Consider the following 26,086-nt stretch of genomic DNA (forward strand, 5'->3'; position numbering starts at 1 on the left):
TCTAGAAACCTCCTAAAGGAAGAATATTAGGATATGTATTCATATCTGTTCATTCTAATCCCCTCAGCAAGGTCTCTTCCTCATAGCATTAACAAAGATCTCTGCATCTTAAGCAATAGTAACGCTTAGTATTCCCTATAAGAAAACCCTGATGCATCTCGACCAAGCCAAGCATCCTATTCCTCTACTTTTACTACACTTTTCTACTTTGCCTTATCTATTCTATTATTTCCCATCTTGGTTCCTATACATTTTTCTCCTCTTGTCCTGTTTACTCTCTAACCATAGCACAGATATACCTCTTGAGCTCTTATAGCTCTAATGCACAAACCAGTATCCTTCGTGCAACACAAGAGTTAGTTGGCTTCTGTTGTGTGAACTTGATCACTGTCCTGTTTCAAACATCATATCTCAGCCACGAGAGGAGGCTCGAGTAACAAACAAGGCTCTTGGTCCATCTTCACCAGTGACATGAAAGCTTAGCACCCACACTAAGTGAATTAGCCTTTCCACCACTAAATAAGAAAACCATAAGCTCAAATGGATAAAGGACACAGCTCAGCCAACCCACCAGTGTTCTGTCTTCTTCACCCAATTGCTCAGACACCTTCAAGTCACATAAAATAGAGGAAACCCAACCTGAGCTCTGGATTCAATAAGACTAAACCTCCAGGGGTTTAATACAACGCTATCATATTAAAATGGGGATGAGTTTAGTAACTTCACAGACTATCACTGTTTACAGGGAACCCTGAATTGTAAGAGCTTATTACCTGCATAAGTCCTTCTCTAGCTGGAACAGATGTTTTCACAATATCATCAATAGCCCACCACTGATCAGCAAGGTAAAGAGCCACAGCTAAAACAGAATAAATGATCATTAACATACAAGGCTTAAGGCTAATGTGTACAGTAGTAATGCTAGATTTATATTACTTCTCTTAAATTACTCATATCTTATAACACAATATGGTTCCATTTATACTATTTTTCTGTTTTATCCATTTGACATTTGATTATAAGCAACAGAAAATTACATTATTCAAGGGTATGATGGTGCATGCCTGTAAATCGCAGCACTCAGGAGGCTGAGACAGGAGGATCACTAATAAGTTCGAGGCCACTTTGAACTACATAGCAAGACATCTCAAAACAAATTACAGTTTTATACATTTATAATTTGAAATAAATTCCTCCCCATTGCTACCCTATCAATAAGTTTCTAACAGTTTGGAGAAAAGCTCCTCAATTTACAAAAAACAAAGCAACAAAGAGACCTGTGAGTGAATCCTCAGGAGCAAAAAGAGCAAGAATTTTCTGTGTCTGTTCTCCACCATAAAGAGGTACAAAGCCTACATTTGATAGGCTAATAGGAATCTGAAATGACAACTGATAAAAGATTAGTTAAGGAAATATATAACATACTATAACCATGAACCAATCAAAATAAAAGATGTTGGAAGAAACTTTAAAAAGAAATTACATAATAAAAATATTAAAGTGTTTACCCAAATATTAAGTTTGTCTTATATCAACTTTTATTATACAATTTCAAGGTGATACTCTCTCTATTCCCAAAAGTAAAAAGTAAAATCAAATGGAATTTCATTTTTTTTGGTAGGATTATTTCAAAATGTGTTATTATGTTCTGGCTACATGATAAAAACAAAAGCCATGATATAATCCATAAAGTCACTGAAAACCAAACATGGTTTATCATCTTTATTTGGACTACATGAGGGGGATATATTCCATTTTCTAGTTAAAGAAGCCAGTGAAGTACATTCATTTTTCCAGCAAGATACAAGAAATAATTTTTTAGTTTTTCACTAATCCAATATGCATTCTCCAATCAGAGTCAAAATTATTAGTCAGACAATAAGATACTGGTGCTTCAGGAGATGTCACAAATCTTTTAAAGGCACACCATTCCCAGAAGAAAAGTCTGAGGGCTGTAGAGGTAAAGGAATTTGCCCACCTCTGTACCAGTGGAAGTCTAAAGTCAAAAGGCATCAGGTTACTGACTAGAAGTTTTAACACTTTATGTTTCAAAACAGAAAATAAAAGATTAATGCCACAAAATATAATTTAGTGTTTGGCTCATTTTTCTAATTAAGAAGAAATTCCTAAACTTATATATTCCATATCTAAAATAAATTTAATTAATTCTGATATGGTAACCAGTCTTAGAAAAACTGGCAAGCTTCTTAAATATAACTTTAAGGACAACGAAACAAACATTAAGCAATAATTTGTGCGTTTTTGTCTGTTTAGAAATTGCTCATTTTAACACATTTTACTAAGCCAGATTTCCAAAAACACTATGAAATAACTTTTTAAAAGACAATGCTGATTTCATGTATAAACTAGATTCAAAACCTCAAAAAAACACAGCAGAATGCCCTACCGTAATATTGGGAAGAGGAAAACGCTCTGGATTGTCAGGGTCTCCACATCTTAAATCTGACATGTAATCTTCAGCAGAATTTTCCAGTTCCTCATGACTGCAATTATCCAGCAAATCCACAGGAAATGCCATCCTTTTAAACAAGCAAAATGGAACAACATGTTTCAGAATATAAAATGCTATTTTCCTTATACACAAAAAAAAATTCTTCTGTAATACTGTCTTATTTTATCATGAGACTTTCCATTTCAAGGCTACCTGAACCTACTGATTTAACCATATTATGTCAAAAAGAAAACTTTCTAGCATTCTGCATTTGTATTAAGAACAGGCAATGAAAATAGGGTGTGGTGACTCACATCTGTAAAACCAGCATCTGGGAGGCTGAGGCAAGAGGACTGTTGCCAGTTCAAGACCAGCTAAAGCTACAAAGTGAGTTCATGGCTAGCCTGAACTACAGAGTGACACCCTGTCTCAGACACACACATACCGCGGGGGGGGGGGAGACGGGACACGACACAGTGAAACAGAAACACACACATTCCTTAAATAAAATAGAATCTGCCAAAAGAATGTATACACACTTCAGAAAAAGAAAAGCCAATGGCTAACACTTTGAGCATCTCTTGTAATTGTAAAAGCCAAAGGTAACTTGTATTAGTCTCACAATGCCTCAATTTTAGTATTAAAATATTTTATGAGTCAGCCAGGGGTGATGGCGCATGCCTGTAATCCCAACACTTGGAAGGCTGAGGTAAAAGGATCATTATGAGTTGGATACCAGCCTGGGCTACAAAGTGAGCCCAAAACCAGCCTAAACTACATAGCAAGACCCTGCCTCAAAAAAAAAAAAAAGCAAGTTTTTCTTTTCTGAGGTACACATTTTTGACGCTCTGTATATTTATGCAGAATATATAAGTATGTACATACACACAAACTATGCATATAAATAGAACCCCACATACCACAACATAAAAGTGAATGGAAAAGTCAAGAGAACTTTCCAGAAAGATACAAATGTTCACAACTGGGTTGGGGGAACAGATGCACAACAGCTACAAATTTACTTTAAAAAAAAATTAGCTGTTTTTTTACACATTATATTGTTTACATATAGACACCTTCCAGCCTACTTTTTTGTAATTGATTCTGTGGAGGATCTTTCTCTCTCCTACTTTACTCTACCATGCATTTCTTCCTGGTGCTGTCAAAGTGCCCCATCATCTCCCAACCAAGGAGCAGGCACACCAGAATGCCTATCCCATGATATCTTAAAGAGTAACGTAAACATACAAGGTAGTATGTTATTTTGTCCACTGGTGTTTCAAAGAGACTGAATTCAGTAGCTGTTAAAAAGAATTCTGGTACTAAGTACCTTTTTTTAAAATTTTTTTTGTCTTTTTCCTTTTTATTGGTACCGGGGATCGAACTCATGACTGCCTGCTTGCAAGGCAGGCACTTATGCCGCTGAGCTAAATCCCCAGACCCCAAGTGCCTTTTATTGTTAAAAGTTTTTTCTTTGATTTTGAACTGGGCAATCTATAATAATAAATATCTTTCTATGATTAAATTACCCTGAGTTCTTTCTGTTGCTGCAACCCAAGAAGTCTGGCTAATGCACTATTGTGGCCTTAATCCAAATTCTCACAGCAATTTAATAGGAAATTTGTGTAAACCAGACCCAAAGTTTTGATTCAGGAGTTTACATACCTCTTTTTTTATCTTTATTGCTTTTTAAAATTCCAGGACTCTTTGGTTCCAAATGAATTTTAGGATTGTTTTCTCCAATTCTGTGAGACACACTACGGGGATTTTAACTGGGTTCACACTGAATCAGTATAACAGTTTTGGAAGTATGGCCATTTTCACTATATTGGTTCTTCCTACCAAAGAGAATGAGATAACTCTCCATTTTCTAATATCCTCTTCAATCTCCTTTTTCACAGTACTGCAGTTTTCAAAGCAGAGGTCAAGAGTTTGTTATCTGTGTATTGATTTCTGAGCGTTGACTTTGTAACCAACTGTTACAGAATTTTATTAAATCTAGTAGTCTTTTGGTGGTTTTCTATATAGAATATGTCATCTACAAATGACAGTTTAACTTCTTCCTTTCCTATCTTTATTACTTTTATTTCTTTCTCTTGTCTAATTGATCTAGTTAAAGTTTCCAGGACTTTGGTGAATAGGAGTGGAGACAGTGGATATCTTGGTCTTGCTTCTGATTTTAGAGAAAAAGCTTTCAGATTTTGTCCTTTTAGTATCATATTGGCTGTTGGTTTGTTATAGATGGCTTTTATTACATTGAAATAAATACCATCTACTCAAATTTTCTGTAGGGCTTTTTTTTTTTTTTTTAATCATGTATGGGTGCTGGACTTTGTCAAAAGCTTTTTCTGCATCTGTAGAGATGATCGTATTTTTGTCCTTGGCTCCGTTAACATGGTGTATTACATTTATGGATTTACGTATGTTGAACCATCTCTGCATCTCTGGAAAGAATCCCACTTGATCATGGTGTACAATCATCCTGACGATTTGCTGCAGTCTGTTTGCCATATCTTATTAAGGATTTCCGCATCAATGTTCATTAGAAAGACTAGCCTTTAATTTTCTTTCTTAGTTGAGTCCTTTTCTGGTTTTGGAAGAAAGGTAATGCTTGCTTCCAGGGACGAATTTGAGAGTATTGCTTCCCTTTCAATTTCATTAAATAGTAGTAGTAGTAGTATTAGGTCTTCTCTAAATTTCTTACAGAATTTAGCAGTGAACCGGTGAGGGTCTAGGCTTTTTTTTGTTGATAGGTTTGTAATTACATCTTCAATTTTATTTATTGATATTGGGTTATTTGGGATTTTTATATCTCCTTGATTCAGGGTTGGTAATTAGGAATCTAGGAATCTGTCCATTTTCTCTGTACTTTCCATCTTATTAGAATATAAGTTTTCAGAGTAGATATGGATGATTTCCTAGATTTTTACAGGGTCTGTTGTGATTTCACCCATTTTATTAACTGTGGATTTGAGTCTTTTCTTTCCTTTTTTTGATAAGGTTGGATATGGGTTTATCTATTTTATTTAATCTTTCAAAGAACCAAATCTTCAATTTATTTATTCTTTGAATTATTTTTTTGGTCTCCAGTGTGTTAATTTCTAATCTTTACAATTTCCTCCCTTAACCTCTTCTTTTCCTAGAAGTTTGAGGTTCAACATTAAGTTGTTTATATGCGCTTGCTCTGTTTTCCTGATTATGGGTATTTACTGCTATAAATTTCCTTCTCAAGACTGCTTTCATTGTGTTCCACATGTTCCAGTAGGTTGCATTCAGCTGTAAAAACTGATTTCCTCGTAAATTTCATCTCTGACCCCTAGTTGCTCAGTAAGGTATATAATTTTCATGTGTTTATGAAGTTCTTGCGGTTTCCTCTGGCATGAATTTCCAATTTCATTGCACTGTGGTCTGGTAGTATGTATAGGATAATTTCAATTCCTTTGCAGTTACTTAAGCATGTTCTGTATGCCAGTATCTGCTCTATTTTCAAGAACATCCCATGTGCAGCTGAGAAGAATGTGTACTGTGATGATGTGGGGTGCAACACTCTATAGACATATCCACATGTTCAAGAGCTTCATTTAGTTCTAATATTTCGTTCTTGATTTTTTATCTAGTTGACTAGTCTTTCTGTAACAGCGGGGTACTGAGGTTTTCCAATACAATTCTATTAGGGCTATTTGATTTTTCATGTCTATCAGTGATTGTTTTATATAGTTTGAATGCACTGGTATTGTAGCATATATATTTCTGATTGTATAACTGTTGTTTTAAAAACTGTTTTCTTTTATTGGTGCTTGTCAGCAGTATAAAATGAGTACATTCATCTTAGAGTTGGTACCTGTGTATAACCCAATCCTTAACTTTGCCCCCCTTCCTATCTCTTTATGCTGCAGTACATTTATGATGGAAATAACAATGGCAGTAGACTCTAGAATGAGAACCCTACAAATAAGATTATTCATTTGCCTTCATTCAAGTCTTACCTAGATGGATAATATAAACTACGCAAGCATCTTTTCCTGTAGGAGACTTCTCTGGTTATTTTTAGATCTAGCTTCCTCTTTGTACTTCAGACTCTACCCTTGTCTTCTCATTCCTTCCTTTCCCTTTAGTACCCGAGATCTTCCCCATCCTAATCCTGCCAGTACTATCTCTGAATGAGGTATTTTTTAAGCAAAAAGCAGGCACATCCACAACATTCAAAAATATTGCTTCAAAAATTGCCCGTGCGCTAAAGCTGTAACCCACTAATGATCATTTAAATAAAGTGGCAACTGAAAGTGTTTTTCTGAACATTGATAGATATATAGAATAGTGTTTAGGCAATAGCACCTGCATTTTTAAAAATCGTAACTTACAGTGTGAGAATAAGGGGGAAAAAACATTCTTATTCTATACATCCATATTTGGGTTCACTATCAATGTGTCTTTCTGGTACTACAGTAGTTTCGTATTCTAGGGCCTAAGTACAAAAAAGGTTTCATTCATCTGGTTATCTCCCATGGCATCTAGGTCAGGCTTGGCAAAGGTAGATGTTTTCTAAGGTTAGAAATTTAATGGTCTTGAGTAACTTTCCAGTGAGTGGTAGATTAGACAACAGATTTGATGGAAGCCAAGGTAGTGCTGCAGCTGTCAGCCACGGGGGTAGGCAGCTACACTCAGGTAGGTATGTGGCAGGCAAAAGCCTGAGATTTATACCCATCGAAATAGGTAGAAGTGAGGGGTCTGACCCACTACAGTGCTGACACAGATAGCTCTTTTTGTCTAATGGCTACTGTTTCTGGGGTGTGTTTTTGCAATCTTTCACTGTTCTGACAAAGTTTCACTGAAGAAAATGGAGTATCTCACATGGCAGGTGGCACACACTAATCAGAGGTCAGAGACTGCTTAGAAATCCACTAGCTAGTTATTGAAAAGCATTCAACAGGAGCCAAGATCAATGCCTTAGGAAGGGAACTGGTAAGAACAAGGCAGAAGAATGCAGATGCCGAAGTCTACTGGTGGTAAGGATGACAGTGCTGAGCTAACAGGTGTGTGCTGATCAGAGTTCACTGCTTTCTGCTCGAGTCCACCTTGTTCTTAGCAGTGTGGGGAGGGCTGGACCTGCAGAGAGCCTCCGCTGTGGGCAAGGCTGAGGTGGAGGCTAGAAATTCAGACATGTCAGAGAAAATTTTCTTTTGTAGTTTTTCTTTTCTCTTTATTTCCTGTGGCCAACTATTTTAACTGATTGTAAATAGCTTTCAGACTTATTCTATATTTTAATACCTATTTAGACAGGGTGTTATACAGTTGCAACTAAAGTTCCTGCTGAGAATCAAATTTAACCATGCCCCAGATAAATGATATATGTACATTAATTCATATTCTGAAGCAACCAGAACTTCATAAACTGTCTTTCTTTTTATATATTTGAGGCTACATTGTTAGGCACCTGTAAGTTTGTGATGACTGTCTCTTCTTCGTAAATTATTCCAATCCCGGGATATAGATCAGCAACCCAGTACCTGCTTGGCAAGCGTAAGGTTTTGAGTTCGGTTTCTGCTTCCTAGAACCAAAAAAAGAAAAAAAAAATGCTATTCCAAGTTTTAAATAAGATGTGGCACACACCTGTAATACTAGCACTTAGGAGGCTGAGGCAGGAGAATCACTTTAAGTTCAAGGCCAGCCTGGCCTACAAAGTGAGGTCAAGGACAGCCTGAATCATACAGTGGAAAAGACCTTAAAAAGACCAAAATAAATAAATACATAAATAAGACTGAGGGTTTTTTTTTTATTCTTTACGATCACTTTGCCTTAGTGTTTAATTTTGTGATGCCGGTGCAGCTGTGGTGCTTTTGGTTCACCACTCTTTGGTATAACTCATCTGATCACTTTCAGTTGGCCCACATCCTCACGTTTTAAGTACAACAGTTGCTAGGAATGAATGTGGAGGTATGCAAATTATATCTCATACACACAAGTATCTGTGAAGGCAAAAAACTACACCAAAAAGTCTATAATTCACTTCATTTTTTCATAAATATTTTATGGTTAACTTTGAGTATTATGGGGAAACATAAAAGGCTTTTCTTTCCCACTACAGTCAAAACAACAACCAAAAAACAAGGACTCTATTACTATCTAACATTCTGTAGGAAATGGGCAATATAATTATCTTCTTTTTTTATTTTATTTTACAGACAAAAAAGAAAAAAATTTCAAAACATAACAATTAGGAGGTAACAATGGTATATACATTGGGTATTGTTATCTTCAAATCATTTATCAGTGGGCCAGTGTCATTAGACAAGAGAAAACAAGGAGAGGCTTAACAAAAGGCAGGGGAACAATGGAAGGACTATCACTAGCTGTTACCACTAGCTGGTGTACTAAGTTGAAAGACTCAGAACAATCCTTGGAAAAACAATTCCAAACAATAAAAAATATGGTAAAACAGGATTTAAAACTAACAAACTTTTGTACAAGGATAACAGGAAAAAAGAAATAATGAGAAAACAATTAAAAGCAAAAAAGGGCTTAAATTTATCAATACCACAAAGATACTAGTTCTCCCCAAGATAATGTGTTACCATATTCCTAATAAGAATGCCTTGAGGGGCTTTCTTTCCAGAAGCAAAATAAGTTGATTATCATAAAAAAGTATGCAAAGTCAAGAGACTGAAAATCTAACAAAAATGAAATAAACACATGAGAGATATATACAGTAAGTTATATATAGCTAATACATTTTCCCCAATTTTGAAGATATGAAAAGAAACTTTTTCCGTAACGTGAAATTGAAATCTTGGTCTTAAGGACTATAAATTTTAATATATATTAAGTTGAAGACTAATTTTACATGAATATGTATTTTTCAATCAAATTGATTTTTAAAATCAAAATGTAGAAACAGAACATAAACTCACTAAATGTAAATGTCTAAATTTTCTCACTTAGAGAAAGCAAGAAAAATTTGTGAAACTATTTGAGAGTACTACCAAAGAATTTCTATGATTTTTTTTTTTTTCTGGGTCTTTCTGACACAGTCTCAGTATGTAATTCAGCTGGCCTTGAACTCATTTTGTAGCCTAGGCTGGCCTCAAACTTGATCCTCCACCTCCCAAGTGCTGGCTGGGATTATAAGCATACACAGACACACTCAATTTGGTTTTTTTTGGTCTTTTTGAGAAAGGGTATTGCTATGCAGTTCAGGCTGGCCTTGAGCTCACTTTGTAGACCATGCTGGTCTCGAACTCGCAACAATCCTCCTGCCTCAAACTCCGGAGTGCTGGGATTAAAGGCTTGAGCCACCACGCCCAGCTGACACACTCAATTTTTTAAAAGGGGAAATATATATGAATTTCAAAAGAGATAAATCAGGAACTTAAATAAATATTATAAGTAGAAAATGATCACAAAATAAATTAGTAGCTCTGAAGAAGTTTATAAGCTTGGGTAAATCCTTGTATCTCAAACATAGATTCAACACGGAAAAAAAATTAACTGTATTCCACAGTTAGAACATTTTTTCCTCTATACTGGAGATTCAACTCATGGCCTTCAAGTTATGCTAGATCTCAGCCCTTTATCTTTTATTTTAAGACTGGGTTTTCATGGTGCCGGGGATTTAGCGCAGTGGCATAAGCGCCTGCGTTGCTAGCCCAGTCCCAAAACAAAAAAGGTAAGACTGGATTTTCATAAAGACACCAAACAACCCAAGCTTCAACTTGCCATTCTTTTGCCTTCCAGACTGCTAGGATAACACATATGCACAACTATACATAGCTCACGGATTCTACAGATTAAAATTTTACATAGAACTATAAATACAGGACAAGTGGTCAACAGTGGATCCTAAACAACAGTTAAGATAATAGGAGAATGTTGTATATACAAATCCAAATTTATAAGTATTTTTATCAAAGATTTAAAGTCCATTAAAATATTAAGACACACTGAATACACCATAAAATTGGCGAATAAAGCTCAAGAATCAAATATCACAGAATTCCCTTTAAATCAATTTACAAGATTCACTTGAGTATTATCTCCCAAAACAAAGTACGTACAAAACATTTAAGAATTTCATTTGTTAAGCAAAAAAAAAAAAAAAAAAAAAAACCAAGCATGGTGATGCACGCCTATAATCCCACAACTGCCAAGTTCAAGGTCAGCCTGGGTTACATAGCAGCCAGCCTTAACTACATAAAGAGGTTGGTCTCAAAAAAACCAACAACAAAAAAAAACTTTTTAAAAAAAGTGTAACTGTAATATAAATTAAAAGAATAGTGCCATAAACTTTATCTATAAAAACATACCTGATTATAATCACAGAATGACAGTGTAGGTAAAGAATACAAAATGGCATTATAAGAGCCTGATCAAAGGGCAAATTTACACAATTTTTTTTCTTTTTCATCTACTGTTACTGTGATACTATGGTTCTGTAAAAGTTTTAAATGCTAATGTCACATTTATAAATTCCTAAATAAAGTATTTTCCTTAAATTTCATCAATGGTCAGTACACAAACTAGTTTTTCTGAGTGATGTAACACAGAATCCAAAACCTTTCAGGGAAGCACACAGTCTCAGAGGTCTTCGCTGCCCACTTGCATGCTGCTCTTAAGTCAGACTGAGACCCACTGTGCTGCTGTCCACTAATTCTTCATCCCAGTGCAGCCCAAACTTCAGTAATGTGCATCCACCTCAAGATTTTTCTGTGTGCCTCAGCCCTGCGTCACTAATATTTTTGTCAATTTGCTCCTTTCAAATATCTACATACACACACACACACACACACACACACAGCCTCATCTCGTTGCTGCTCTTTTAAAAACTGGAGGCTTTTGCTGGTTTTGCTTTGTTTTGTTGTCTTTTGAAACAGGATCTTGCTAATGTAGTTCAGGCTATCCTTGAACTCACTGTGTACCCTGGGCTGGCCTCAAACTTGTGGTAATCTTTCTGCCTCAGTCTCCCAAGTGATGGAATTACTAACTGCTGCACCAGCATACTTGGCTTAAAAACTGTTAAAATATAACAAGATATATCATTTTTATCATTCCTAAAGATATAATTCCGTGACACAAGTACATTCACAATAATGTGCTGCCTTCACCACTATCCATTTACAGAATTTAGTTTCCAAATAGAAAATCTATACTCATTAAAATGGTAACTTTCCATTCATCCCTGTCCTCAGTCCCTGGTAATCTGTCTTTCTGTCTCTATGAATGTTAACTATTCTAAGAACTAAGTGAATTAATACAGCCAACTATTGGGGCTGGGGATTTAGCTCAGCGGCATAAGTGCCTGCCTTGCAAGCAGGCAGTTGCGAGTTCGATCCCTGGTACCAATAAAAAAGGAAAAAAAAAAAAACACAGCTAACTATCTTTTCGAGTCCCTGTTTATTCTGCTCTGTATGATGGTTGAAGGTTCTTCCAAGGGGATGTATGTATTAGAATTTCTACTCGCTTTTTTTAAAAAAACATTTTATTCACCTGAACTATTAAGACCTAAACTACAAATTTCTATTAGATTAGACAGATTAGGTTATGTATTTTCCTAACATTAAAATTCCTATCATTATTTAAATGTTCATGAGAGTTCGATCCCAGTATCAAAAATAAAGAAGTAAATAAATAAATAAATGTTCATGAGTCTGACCTAAAAGCACCTAATTCACTATCAGATATCAGCGCAGGAGAAAGTGCAACTTGCACTGAGGATTGTTCTCACAAAGCCTCCTACTCAGGCCAGTGGAAGGCAACTGCAGCGTGCAACAGGACTCCTCACCCTTTGTGCCTAAAACTTTCGGACAGAAAGATAACTTTTTATTGTTAGTCGAAGGTTATTTTTTAATATACAAAAATGTTATTCAAATGCAAAACAATCCTGTTTCCATGTGACTACTTAGGTCTTCAAATCTGCACACAAAAGAGAACCAGAAAAAAAGAGAAGCTGTGATTTCTAAACACAATTTAAAAAACAACTACAAAAAAAACCAGCCAGGCATGGAAGAACACACCTGTAATTCTAATGCTCCATAGAGGCCGAGGCAGGAGTCTAGTCAGGAGTTCAAGGCCAGTCTGAGCTACAAAGCAAGACCCTGTCTCAAAATAATGTAACATAACATGTCATGACACCAAACAAAAACAAAGTAAGATAAAATAAAAATTAACAAACAGGGCCAGAGATATGGCACAGTGCCTGTCTGGCAAGCATGTAATCCTGAGTTTAATCACCAAAACCAAAAAACTAATAAAATAAATAAAAACGCTATTCATCACCACTCTTAATACAAAAAAATTATAAATTATTTCCCTAATTCCAGAAGCCTACACACACACATACCAACCTGTCCTTAATTAAATTCCTTACTTTGCTACAGTCACTCTGAATGCTAATTTTCATTAATTTTAAATGATTAGCAGTAGCAGGTAACATTTACTGAAGTGTCCATATGCCAGGGTTTGACATATGACAAGCATTTCTATTAGTCCTACTTAATCAGTGAAGCAAGAAAGCTTTGAGGTTCAAGAGACCTGACCACATCGCACCACTAGCAGGGCCAGAAGAACTGAACCCAGGCAATCAGCTATACCTTCCAATGTAATTATTTTTATTCCATATGCAAAATCAAGTATCAGTGGATTACATCGTGGTTATACAAAATTTACGTTTGTAAAATCATAACCCGTTCTTGGTTTATTCCATATTGTACCAGAAAGAGCACTGGAATTGAATTTCTGTGACCCTGGTTCCCAGGTCAGTTCCACCCCCTCTTTAGCTTTTCCAGGGAAGTACTGCACTTCCCCTCTTCAGGCTTGGGTGTGCCCACTGGTAATGTGATTCAGTCAGACAAGATAATCCTAAAACCTTTTCACCTCCAAAAGCTTCTCATGCGTTTGTTCAAAGTCCTGCTAAATCTAAGGCTACATAACAACTAGTGTTATGATGGTTCTGCTCCAGTTTAAAGAGACAAGTGAAGTGGTAAGATATAGGTTAAGATAAATCCTTCAATTCTTTCTCTTTTTTTGTTTGTTTTTAAGCTTCTGTTCTATGTTATATAAGTGTAAAGCTGTCAGATCAAATTTTGTCAAGCACTTTATGCTCTGCCCATGAGAAACCAAAAGGCCTAACTAGATTCTACATGACTGAGAAAGATTAATGTGCCTTAGCCAAATCATCAAAATATTGTCACAAATGGAATGAAGTGTAAAAAGTGTCCAAATTAATTTTGAATTAAGCAAACAGTAAGCTCATTAATTCTGGCTAACCTAGATAAAAAACAAGATGACTCTTACATAAGAGCTTGAATAAACTCAACATAATTTTTAAAAAAGCTTGACAATATCCGTCTTTTAATAATTTTACTTCTTTTCCCTCAGGGAATTACACAGCTATTTGAAAGAATGAAGATGCTATTAAGAAAAATTTGAAAATTAAGTTGGAAAACAAATTTCTATCACTATGATTTGTTCTATTTATTGTTGATTACTGGTTGTCAATTCTACTCTAAAAAGAGGCAAACATGTTTACACGTTCAGTTCCTGAATTACTCCAGGCTTCTCATAGGTTACTGCAATTGTTTGAGGGCTTTAGAGGGAAGAGAAGATTTCAAAATTGGAAGAATTCTCAGAGAAACATAATTATCTCAACCTATCAGTTTTGAGTTTTCTCTCAATTCCTCCCTTCTTTTTCTTGCTACCATCATTTATTTCCTTCCCTAACACAGGCCCCACATTACATCAGCTCAACTGATCTCTTTAGCTTAGTACTTACCTGTTATTCTGCTAGCCCTCCTGCCCCACACAAGGCCCTAAATCCTAGGCTCACCTAGGTACTACTCATCTCCTCTGAGAGCTGAGATGCTGAGTATGACAAAAACAAAATGACTCATGAGACTACAACTATCCAAATCTCCAATGGCCTCAACACTGCTTGTCAATCTCGTTTCAGCCTCTTGAAAGAAGAAAGATTTAATTACATATGGTAATTAGCTTAGGACTGCCTGAAGTTTGTAGGCAATAGACAGGAAGACAAGCACTATCCATGTGTTGTCTCTTAAAGTAGGAAGCAAACCCATGTTTTAAGTAACACTCACTAACCCAGTAGTAGTAGGCTCTATTATAAACACTTCAGCTGCATTTCCTGAGCTCACTGTTACTGCAAACCAAAGATGTGGGTTCTTTCCTCACAGATGAGGAAACTAAGAAATAAAGCGGTTGGGTAACATGTTCTCGGCATACAGCTAGTAAGCAGCAGAGCCAGCATTTGATTCTGATGCCTGCTCTCTCAATCACAACAGTGTCGCTAGAAGTATGATATCTTAGGAGGAGATGGCTCAACAACTGCTTACTGTTTACAAAAGGGGAATGTTGAGAGTATTCTTTCTTACAGGAGGTTTAATTCAGTCTTTATGTCCAGGAGAATACTCATCCAAACACAAAGGTACCAGGCAGGTGGTCTGCTACAGAGTTTCAAAAACAAACTCAGATGACCTAAGGCTCTGCATGTGTGAAGGTTGCATAAGACGCTAGTCCTGGGCATGGGAATGTGCTCGAACCAAATGGATGGGCTTGCCAGCTGTATAACAATGGGCAGATTACTTGAATATGCAGAAGACATGCAGAGGAAAAAAACCTAAGAGTTAAGGAACACTCTGTGACTGACTGCTAAGTATATATTAAAATGTTTGTTTTGCATTTGTGCTAGGTACAGCATCATATGCCTGTAGTCTCAGCTACTCAGAAGGCTGAGTCAGAAGGATCTCTTGAGCAGAGTTTGAACCTATCCTGGGCAACAAAGCAAGACCCTATCAAAACAAAACCAAAACTAAAAACAACCCTGTATGAAGAAACAGAAAAATGGTTGTGCATGCCTGTAACCTCAACACCTCGAAGTTAAAGCCAAAGGAGCACCACAAGTTTGACGTTAGTTTGGACTATATAATGAGTTCAAGGTCAGTCTGAACTATATAGGGAGGTATTTTTAAAGAAAAATCAGAGGCAAAGTATAATCAATATGGCTGATCGCTCATAAGAGCTAATATGTAGCCCAGGATGACCTCTAACTTAGAGCAATCTTCCTGCCTCCCCCTTCCAAGTGCTGGAATTATAGGCATGTGCCACCACACCTGGCCAATATTCTTACAGGGGAGGAAAAAAACAGAAGTAATTCTTTTGAAAAGCTAAAACATAAGCAAAAGGGGGCTGGGGATTTAACTCAGCGGCATAAGCGCCTGCCTGGCAAGCAGGCAGTCGTGAGTTCAATCCTGGTACCGATAAAAACAAAAAAGACCAAAAAAAAAAAAAAAAAAAAAAAAAAAAACCCATAAGCAAAAGATATAATAGATAATTCATGGAACAGGAAAAATAAGTATCAAATGTTCTCAATATCTGTGTCTGTAAAAAATCGTCCTGAATATATTTTTTAAATAGTTTATGGATAGATATGGTCATACACACCTATAATTCAAGCACACTGGGAAGCTAAGGAGGTAGGATCAAAAGTTCAAGCCCAGCCTGGGCAATTTAGTGCTTGAATAAGACCCTGTCTCAAAATGAAAAAGAAAGTATGTTAGGGACAGAGCTCACTGCAAAGGTCCCAGGTTCAATCCTAGTACCACAAAAAATTTAATTTATGGATAATATCAGTGTATGCTTATAAAGCAAAGTCTGGAAAGACACACAAGGTCAGTATTGTTAACAGTAATTGTGCCTCATGAAGGAAGGGAAGGAGCCCAGTGGAGAAAATATAGGAAAGTGAGCTCCAGCCTGAGCACCATTTCTCCACCAGCTAGCTTCACACATCAGGCTCCCACAGATGCACTACACAGGCAAACTACAGATGACATGACTATATCTGACCTCTGAGAAAGGCAAACCACCTTGGTGCAGAAAAGTAGGTTTCATAAGACTAAAATGATATTCATAGACAAAGTCTTAAAAGGTGCTAAACAGTCAGAAAGCAAAATAAACAGTAAATAACACTAAGGAACATAAAACAATACCTTATCTTGCTACCTGTACAGTAAAATTCAGATATAGAGAATGCTTCTTCATCCTTCAGATCTATTTGCAGAAGTCTAACTATAAATTAATAGATCACCTAAAAAAAAAGATTTTGAGTCAAAACCTCCACCTGACCCTAATACATACCATGCCACAGTAAAGAAATCCACACATCTGCCTTTAAGACACACAACAGTAGTACCTCATGGCCCAGATTAATGAGCACTATTTAATAATCTTAAGGTAGCAGTTTACAAGACTCAAGAAAAAAATAATAAGAACTATTAATAGGATACCTCATAAAAACTTCACGCATTTCAACATTAACCAATTTTTCTAACATTCTTTATACTTGGCTTCTTCAACAAATAATATATCAAACTACACAGGCTTTTATTAAAATTAATAGGAAGCAAGCACAGTGATGGATGTCTGCAATCTTAGTATTCTGGAAGGAAAGGAGAATCCCAAGTTCAAGCCTAGTCAGTGCAGCTTGGTGACTTAGAAAGACCCTGTCTCACAATTTAACGAGGAGGGGGCTGCAAATTTAGCTCAGTGTTAAGGGGATGGGTTCAATTCCAATATATATATAACTTTAAAAAAAAAAAATCCCAGCGAGTGTTTGGCATAATCTTCACCACTGCAGTTACAGTATTTTAGAACACATGTCCATGCCAGGCATGTTGATGCTATCACCTTAGTCTGGAGGCTAAGGTTGGAGGACTGTAAATTTCAGGCCAGGCTGGGCAATTTGGCTTTTGGTGGTACACACCTGTAATCCCTGAAGCACTGAGGCATGAGGATCACCTGGGTTTGAGGCCAGCCTGGGACACATAGTGAGTTCAAAGCCAAGCTGTACTACAGTGAGACAGTGAGACTTCGCCTCCAAAAGACTAAATAAATAAATAAATAAAAATTAATTAGATAATACTGTTAATTTAAGTCTCAGAATAAGATTATGAGGTATATTTGAGGCCAATCTAAATTTAATGTGTGAACTGCATAGTAAGACCACATCTTTAAAAAAACCCTTAAGGTTCCTGATAACATTTCACTCCCAAGTTCAACTGGCTATTTTCCTTATCACTCTTGTTGACTATGTGACAGACCAGATCCAGCTGACCATCTCCTGCTATCTAAAAGTTTCTCTTGTTCCTGGACACCCAGGTCAATACTCTCTCCCAATTCTTTCTATCCACAAATTTCAGGGAATTAACCCTCTCTTCTGCAAAGCCCATCAATTCACGCAAACTACTAAACTGATGTATTCCCAATTCATATTTTCAAAACCTCTGTGTATGCAGACATAAAAGACCTTTAACATTTTAATACACAGTATTTATGATGGTTGTTAGGAATGTTATCTTGTCTAATGGCTGTATGAACCAACTATATCCACCAGTAGCTTCCAAATCTGTACTTCTGCCTAGATCTCTCCAGGTCATTCATACATTTGTAACAGCCCACATCAATTTGACAGTATCCCTGTCTCTACCTGGATTCTCCCCCAGCAATATAAAACTAAAACAGATCCAAAATTAACTTTTCTCCCTCTTCAAGCCCACTTCTTCCTGTTTTCTTATGTTAATGAAGCATCTCCAGTGGAAACCGCATACCAAAACCTGTTGGAAGCACCCTACACTCAATGATTCCTTTCCCTTAGGGTCACAATCATTTATCATCATTACAAACAGAATTTGGCTGCACTATTATTAAACACTTTTGTCACCTGGCAGGCAGTGAATTGTATATATTATAGTAATCCTAAATACTGTGTGCAGTCACCCAAGTATTGTAATCCTCTATTTAATTTTCCTCACAATCCAACAAGTTGTATTTGTAATCCCATTGAGACAACACTGTAATCCCAACAAATTAATTCCAATCTACCACCACTAATGCAACCATTAAAGAGTAAAGACACCATGACGTATTCCAAATTAAAGGCAGCCAAGGGGTCCTAAATCCAATCCCCGAAAGGATGTGCTGACAAAGGCCTTGATCCTAAGCCACTTCCAGAATTTATTATCTTGTGAAGAAGGTGGTGGCTCAGGGATGAGTGACAGTGAGGATGGTGGGAATTACGTAACTTGAGCTGGCTAGCCAGGTGAAAGAGATATGCAGAAGAATTAGTTCACATAATCTAATTGAGGTAGCAGCTGAATTGTTTAGGGAGGCTATCGCTTGGGTTTCTGATATGCAAACTCTTGTATCCTGGGGAGTCATAGCCTCTTTTCCTTGAGGCTCATACCCAGTTGACATTTCTGGAGCTATTGGCTCTAACATCCTACTGTGCTCATATCCTGAGAACACTATTCGAGGAAACAGGACTGTCTGTTGGCTTTAGAGAGTACATACCAGTACCTCAGCTTGCCCTATTTGCAATGCTTAGAGCCAATTCAAGACAGAAGGAAATATCATAGCCAGCTCTCTACATGTCAGTGTAAGGAAATAAGTCTCCAAATAAAGTCGCAGTAATTGTTTTGCATTCAAGGGGAGTCACTGGAGTTGTCTCCCACATACATTATTTCTAATAAGTTTGCAAAAGATATTTTTTACTAATTTCACAGCTAAAGAAAGTAGCCATGCCTCAAGCAAGCTTAAGTTCTCAGATACACAAGCAACAGGGTCCTGATTCCCTCTGGAACCCAATCTGTCTGACATCCTGTCACAGAGAGCTCTTGCCATCTGAAAGGCTGCCTTTCTACTTCAGCGGGTCTCCCACCCCCCCCCTTTGTTCACCAGTGTCACCACCTTGATTCAGAATCTTGCAGATTATTATAAGAGTTCCTGATTCCTTCAATCTAGCCTTCAAACTGCAATAAAGTGATCTAAAACTGATCTTTAAAAAAATCTGTCAACTCTTCTCTTCACAACAGAGCAAAACCCCTACACATCTCTAATCACAACCAGGCTTCAACCCAGCATGGGATCTGGGCCAACTCAATTGACTTCACTGCTATCCAACAATACCAGTCATTAACTCAAGCTTTAGTGTTTGCTGTATTTCTCCTCATGTCCCACACCTCCAAGGCAAACTCTCCTTTATTGTTCAGTACCATGTTCAACTATTATTTTGTTAAGTCCATCCAAACTCAATACATCCCTCTTCAGCACACCCTGTATGTATACAATATACTGTAAATATAAGAGTAAAACTTGGATTGCGAATAACTTGTTCTGTGAGTGTTCTGCCAGACACACAAACATTTCTAGTAAATTACAAGTACACAGGCTGTGATGCCAAATGTCACATGATCATAACTGGGTTAATGGTTTCTCTCTGCCTGCCTCCTTAGTCTCTCCCTCCTCAATCTCCCCCTGCCTCTAATCTCTCTCTCCCTCCTTTTCCATCTCTCTCCCTCTTCCTCTGCAAGACTGTGGGTGATTATCTCCTAACAGCAAGAGGTTACTGAAGGGATCTCATCTGTGTAAGAGGGGAAGAAAAAGGTGGAGGAATCCCTCACCTCAAATGACATTAGGGAGATGTGTAAAATGTGGGTAACTGCAAATTTTGTAGGGAAGCACCACTCAAATAAGGCTGTGGCAGTGTGAGCAATGAATCTGTTTAACAATATAATGTTACATTTCCAAGAAATCTTCAAAAAGAAGCAAAAGCAAGTTTCTTGTTCAAGTTGCAAGACAATAAAAAAAAACCTCCACTGAGGTGATAGCAGCAAATCCATTAATGACAGTAAAAGTTGGTCTACACAATGAGCCTCTTCTCTTTTGTGTCTCATGCTGGCCACTAAGTTTTTTAAAGCTAAGTGCACGCTAATTTATTTTTCTTTGTCTTCTGTATGTTCATTATTACTTTGTACTGCATTGCATTACATTATTGTAGCCATGTTTGTATGCTTATTTTCAGGTTGTAGAATGAGTCATTTGAGTTTCCATTATATCTTATAAGGAAATTTCCTTTAATATACAAGTGCTTTACATTACAATCATGTTTCTGGAACAAATTATGCTCATAAACTAAAATATTTAGATATAGACACTGCAGGTATTCTTTCTTGTCCAAAGCATAGCTTAAGCTGAATGAACAGTTCAGTGTACAGAATTGATAAACGTTTGGTTTTCATACACAAACTTAAAATTTCATGCAATACTTATGATATCTGGAGTAAAATTACCAGCTTCTATTTCTCATCACACCTATCTTCATGAATTTAACCTTCAGTAATGTCTTCAAAGTTATGAAATATCCCTCTTAACACTGTACCAAATTAAATTCAGAGATAAATAAACCTGCAAAAGTCTACTGATGTGTGAAGAAAACATTATCTTAACTCCATTACCTTCACTCCATTTCTTTTTCTACTTAAGAATCATAAAATCTTAGAAATGAAAGGGAACAGAAGGTTGATTTTAACTTCCAACCCAACGAACAATCCTTTCTTCAGAACCCTTGGCAGATATTCAGCAGTGCCTGTATACTAAATTCTTTTAATTACTCTGAACAGTAAATGTTTCCACATTTTTTTAAAACCAATGACCGAATTCAACACAAATAAGGCTTCTAAAGGGCTATCAGGTGAGAGCTAATGAAGAAAAATACTAGCTTTTTTCTTTTCAATTTCTCAATCAATGGTAAAATAATGTCCAAAATCTCAAGCCACATAAAGATAAAAAGCACACCAAATCACCACCAAAGTCAAAAGATACCATTTGTACCAAGTCAGGGAAGCTCTGTAACAGTTATAATGGAATCAATGTAACATTCTGTTTAACTTCAAACTGGGTTTGCAACAACAAATAATCTCAACACCACAGCCCCCATAGGCCTAGATATAGTTCAGACAAGTCCCTGGCAATTCCTAGCAGTCATACGGCTTAGAGCCTCATTTCAAAATACCCAGGGGCCCTCTGCCTCCACTACCATCACTATAGAAGGCGTCATGATTGGGCAGCACAACATTCTGCCACAGATGGTACACTGTGTTTGTTGGGTTAGTGTGAGTTTGACTCAACAGGAAAAAAGAAGTTTAGATTAACTTTAAAAAGATGTAAAAATTATACTCTCAAAACAATTATTACATATTTTGTTTCCTCCAAATTAGAATTAAGTCTTTTGTTTGATGCATACTTTTCCTTTTTAAAAGAAATTATACTATCTGTAATTATTTGAACAGTACTTCAAAAGTCAGACTAGTTGAAACTTTCCAAGATCTAAAATCCACAGGTAAAAGACCATAATTTATGTCACTCACGTGAAAAAGTCAATGTTACTCACATACGATATTTCTAAATTTCCCAGATGAATCCTCGCCATAAACTGTCACACACTATGACAACTCTAGGCTTCCTGTGAAAGACTACCACGTTTATTTCTTTTTGGGCTGGAAGTCTTGTTACGAATAGACTTTTCCCCAGATGTTTCTCACCATCTCATTCTCTGTCCTCTAAACCAAACAAACAAAGATTTAAAAATAGTAATAAAAAATAAAATAAAATTTGCGTTCCACTCCATCCATTTTTGTCACTGAAAGCCTTTCACCTAGTAAATGCTTCATAACAGGTTAACAAGATGTAATTATATGGATTACCTGTACATCCTACGATATGCACAAAATTCGAGAAATCAAAACTTACAGCACACTAAATCCACATCCATTTTGAAGAAATCCCTCCAGGGCTCAAATGTATGCATTATGCAACAGTCTCCATTCCAGATGTTAATCCCTGCCTGTGATGCAGTGATAAAATCTCAATGGCGAGGGTACAATCTATTCGGTTCTTTAGTAGGATTTACATGACGACAAAATTAAAGCAAGAATTATCAAATTCTCCGGAACTGGAGAATGACAAATCGTCCACAGGTTCTGAATCACAATGAAAACTTTACCTTGGATAATCTTCCAAGAATACCTCCCTCCAGCCCCAACCCCCTCAAAACATCCTTTGACTGGAGCTTAGCCGTCCCGGCCATGAAAGGCTCCCCGGGGAAGGAAACCTGCATCAGGTGGTTATCGTACAACCGACTCCCACACCAATTTCTCGGGCCGAAGCGCCGGCGAGACGCTCCGCCGCTCCGCCGCTCCACCGTTCCTCTCCAAGGACAATATAGGAGAAAATGGGATCCGGAGCGAGTCGCGAACCACCCGGGGCTTAGGGCTGCATCCTCCTGGCGCCTCCCGAGGCGCAGGCCGCCGGCGCTGGGAGCGAATCCGCTCGGAAAAGACCCAAACGGGGGAGGGGCCGGGCGCCTACCTGTTCCGAGGTGGCCACGGGCGCGCAAGCGTCAGAGCTCCGGGGACCTGGCCCCGCGGGCGGCCGGAGCGGGGACGGCGACGGCGACGGCGGCGGCGGCGGCTGCGAGGCGCGGGCCACGGAGGGGGCGGGCGGGCTCCCTCCCAAGATGGAGGCACCGCGCACCTGGCCTGCGCAGGCCCGAGTCGGGAGACGGCGGGCGGGGGGCTCGGCCTCAGCCTCGGCCTCGCACTCTCCCAGACGCGGCGCGAGAGCCGCTGCAGCCGGCGGGAGGCGGGGCCGCGCGAATGAATGGAGCCGGCCGCTGCTCGCGAGCGACCCCGCCCGCCAGGCCGCGAGGTCCGGGTTAGGTGGGCTGCAGCCCCGCGGTCCTGCCGTGACGCACGCACCCCAACACCGCCCTGCCGCCCCGCCGGGCCCCGCCCAGCGCGCGGGGCCCGCAGGTGTGCGACGCCCCCTCAGGGCGCGGGCCGGAGATTAGCGGATGACCTTGGTTTAGGCGCAAAAATAGACGCGGATCAGCCTAGGGCGCCTGCGCGGAGTCCCCGAGGCCCCGTAGCGCCCCCGAGCGAGTGGACCCCCCTCCCCGTGTAGCCCTCGGAGAACCCTGCAGATAGGATGCTGAGGCCTCCGCCCCGCGCCGCCTTCCTAGACACTTTCTACCCAAGGAGACCACGGGAGAAGCCTGGATTCCAATTCTAGCACAGCCAGAAGACACCACATTCAAAGCCCGAGGCGCAGAAGCTGACCCCTACCAGAGAACAGGCGCCGTCCTCCTCCTGTCCCCTCCCTTCCCCCACCGCACCGGGGGTCTTGTGTGCCCCACACACCCGCCCTCCTGGAAAACCGGTTCGCCATCATGGAAATGTGGTGGATTTGCTTCAAAGTGATGCCTGTCCTTTAGATGTATTTAGTAGATGTGCTGGGAAACAAGAACTGAAGTAATTTCCAGACATAAACTCTGGAAAATGAAATCATACAAGTGTTGTGGAGCTGTTTTCATTTCATCCATGTATATTTTATGGGAAAAAGCAATGAGAACACTACTGATCTTTCATAAATCTATTAATGATACATAAGATCAATCAGTACTTTGGATTATAGATATCTTTGACTCCCATTTTTTTAACAAACGCAGTTTTCTGCCTCGACCTCGCAATTCTTGTGTATAATTTGTAATAATTAGCAGAAATCTTAATTACATCATTTACCACTTCTAGTGGAATTTAACTAGATTTAGCAGGGATTTTTTTTTTTTCTTTTTTTCTTTTTGAGACAGGGTCTCTCTGCAGTTTACACTGGCCTTGAATTCACTTTGTAACATAGGCTGGCCGGGAACTCGCAATGATCCTCCTGCCTCAGCCTCCCCAGTGCTGGAATTACAGGCATGAGTCACCACACCCGACTTTAGCAGGAATTTTGGATAGTTCAGTTATACCCCCACCAAATTCTGAATGAACTCTGTTATATAATTTTGAATTTACCTTTCTAGATCTGTTGGTAAGTCAGTCCCCAGTGTAAACTTAAAATTTGTCATTTTAGGAAAGTGCTCTTATTAAACTGCCAGACTATCTATCCCCAGTGGTGTTGAAGCCTAGGTTTTAGTGTTATAGGCAGTTGAGTTAGTTAGAATTAGCAGACAGGGCTAGGCCCTAGAAGAAGCCGACCCAGAGGACCAGACATCTGGTGACCTTGGAGGAGACACATACGTCTTGCTGTGGGCCAGCTCTCAGGACAGAAGGCAAAACAAACGCAATCATCCTTTTAAGTATAATCCTTAGGGATTAAATCTAGATCACTTTGAGAAGTCAGGAATCACCATTCCAATCCCTAGGGAAGAGTCACTGATCTCTAAGAATGCCTACTTTCTATGTGACTCGCTTCCCCATTTGTTCCCAGTTCAGTCAATTTTACCTGAGCTATTAATCTTATTGGCTAAACATAGCTCTGTCCTACCTCATGCCTGTCTACCTCATGAGTTCCAGTTTTCCCCAATTTTAGACCCACCTCACCTCATGATTCTGCTCTATAAAAATCCTGAGAAAATACTGAATCTTTGGCAACCCACTCAGGACCCCTTCTATCTCTCTCTCAGAAAGAAGCTTGCTTTCTCTAAATAAACATTTCTGCTCTTAACCTCCGTTGTTCCTAAAAGTCACTCCTCAATTTTAGAGAACACAAACTCATTCCGCACATATAGTAGGTTGGGAGTTTCATTCCCCTATGTCATTGTGTAAATCTAGAGATGTAGCACTTTGTTTAAAGTATCAGCATAATACTGGATCCAGTGGACCCATCTCTTACTTTTCTACCATAAATTTGTACTTTAGCTTTATGATAGCTGACTGTGCATCTCAGTGCCTTTCCCTGAGGGATATAGGAAGAAATCTGTATGTTTACTCATTTGGTATGGCAAACTGCAAGGTGTATGCACCTGTGCAAAAGTGATGAAATGGAATTTTTATCCATTTTGTTGGTTTTATATATATATTTATTCAAGCATCCCAGAGGGTCCAAAAGACCCACACCCTTCCAGAATTTCTTTTTAAGCTTTTTTTTAGTTTTTCTAGTAGAAGTAACACAACTTGGTACAATGGCACATGAATTAGATTTGCAAGTTTTGAGGCAGTTGAAAGTGAATCATCAGATTGTCCAATCATGGATGATAAAGATGATCCACTATGGTAAAGTACATGCTTTCATAACAGAAGGATGGTGCATATGTAAGATGATGATGGTGATGATGATGGCGTAGGCTGTGTGAGCCAAAGTTCCTATGACAGTGAAGTGGAACAAGAATCGACTGATATAGACATAGGAGATGCAGACCTCCTTGATTCAAATTCAGATGACAAAATGGCAATGTAAGTACATATCTGACTAGTCAAAATGTTGTAATATCGCCACCCAACCAATGGAGCCATTTAATGCTAGAACTAGATGCAAAAATATAGTGAGGCTCTTGGCAGGGGTGAAACATACTAGACAGAATGCCAGCACTCCCATTCAGTGTTGGAAATTGTAACAGACAAAATGCTACAAGAAGCTGTGAAATACACTGACTTAGTTGCTTTTCGTTCATTGCTGTGAAAAATACCCTATACCCCATACCTATGAGTTAAGGGAGAAAAGGTCTACTTAACTCACAGTCTGTAGAGGTTTCAGTCCATAATCAGCTGGCTCTACGGTAGACTGACATATGGCAGAGGGGCAACAGTTCATAGAAAACAGTGGAAAGCAACAAATAAAAAAGAGAAAGACAATCCTCTTTCTGTCCTTTATATTATAAGCAGGTGTGTTGGTTACTTTTCTCTTTGTTGCTGAGACAAAAAACCTGATGTCCAAAATTAAGGAAGGAAAGGTTTATTTAGCCGATAGTTTGTGGAAGTTTCAATTTGTAGGGAGCCAAGTAACAGCCCATTGCTG

General features: G+C 38.4%; 1 protein-coding gene across 7 annotated transcripts in view; it reads right to left on the reverse strand.

The window, feature by feature from the left end:
• Positions 1-22,788, reverse strand: part of Fam169a (family with sequence similarity 169 member A) — an 80,210-nt gene extending 57,422 nt beyond the window's left edge. The window contains exons 1-5 of one of the 7 annotated variants that reach the window (XM_063258347.1): positions 22,661-22,714; positions 7,887-8,000; positions 2,408-2,540; positions 1,278-1,389; positions 774-859 (exon numbers count right to left, since the gene is read on the reverse strand). In XM_063258347.1, coding sequence (XP_063114417.1) covers positions 774-859; positions 1,278-1,389; positions 2,408-2,539 — 330 coding nt within the window. In that variant the 5' untranslated portion in view covers position 2,540; positions 7,887-8,000; positions 22,661-22,714. Of the gene's footprint in view, positions 1-773; positions 860-1,277; positions 1,390-2,407; positions 2,541-7,886; positions 8,001-22,042; positions 22,348-22,403; positions 22,537-22,660 lie in introns of those variants that run through there. The other 6 variants (XM_013158345.3, XM_013158351.3, XM_063258348.1 and 3 more) reach the window with 6 other exon arrangements.
• Positions 22,789-26,086: the final 3,298 nt, after the last annotated feature.

Source organism: Cavia porcellus, unplaced genomic scaffold, assembly GCF_034190915.1.
Source record: "Cavia porcellus strain 051 isolate PalLab524CR breed Dunkin Hartley unplaced genomic scaffold, mCavPor4.1 scaffold_11, whole genome shotgun sequence".
Lineage (NCBI taxonomy): Eukaryota > Metazoa > Chordata > Mammalia > Rodentia > Caviidae > Cavia > Cavia porcellus.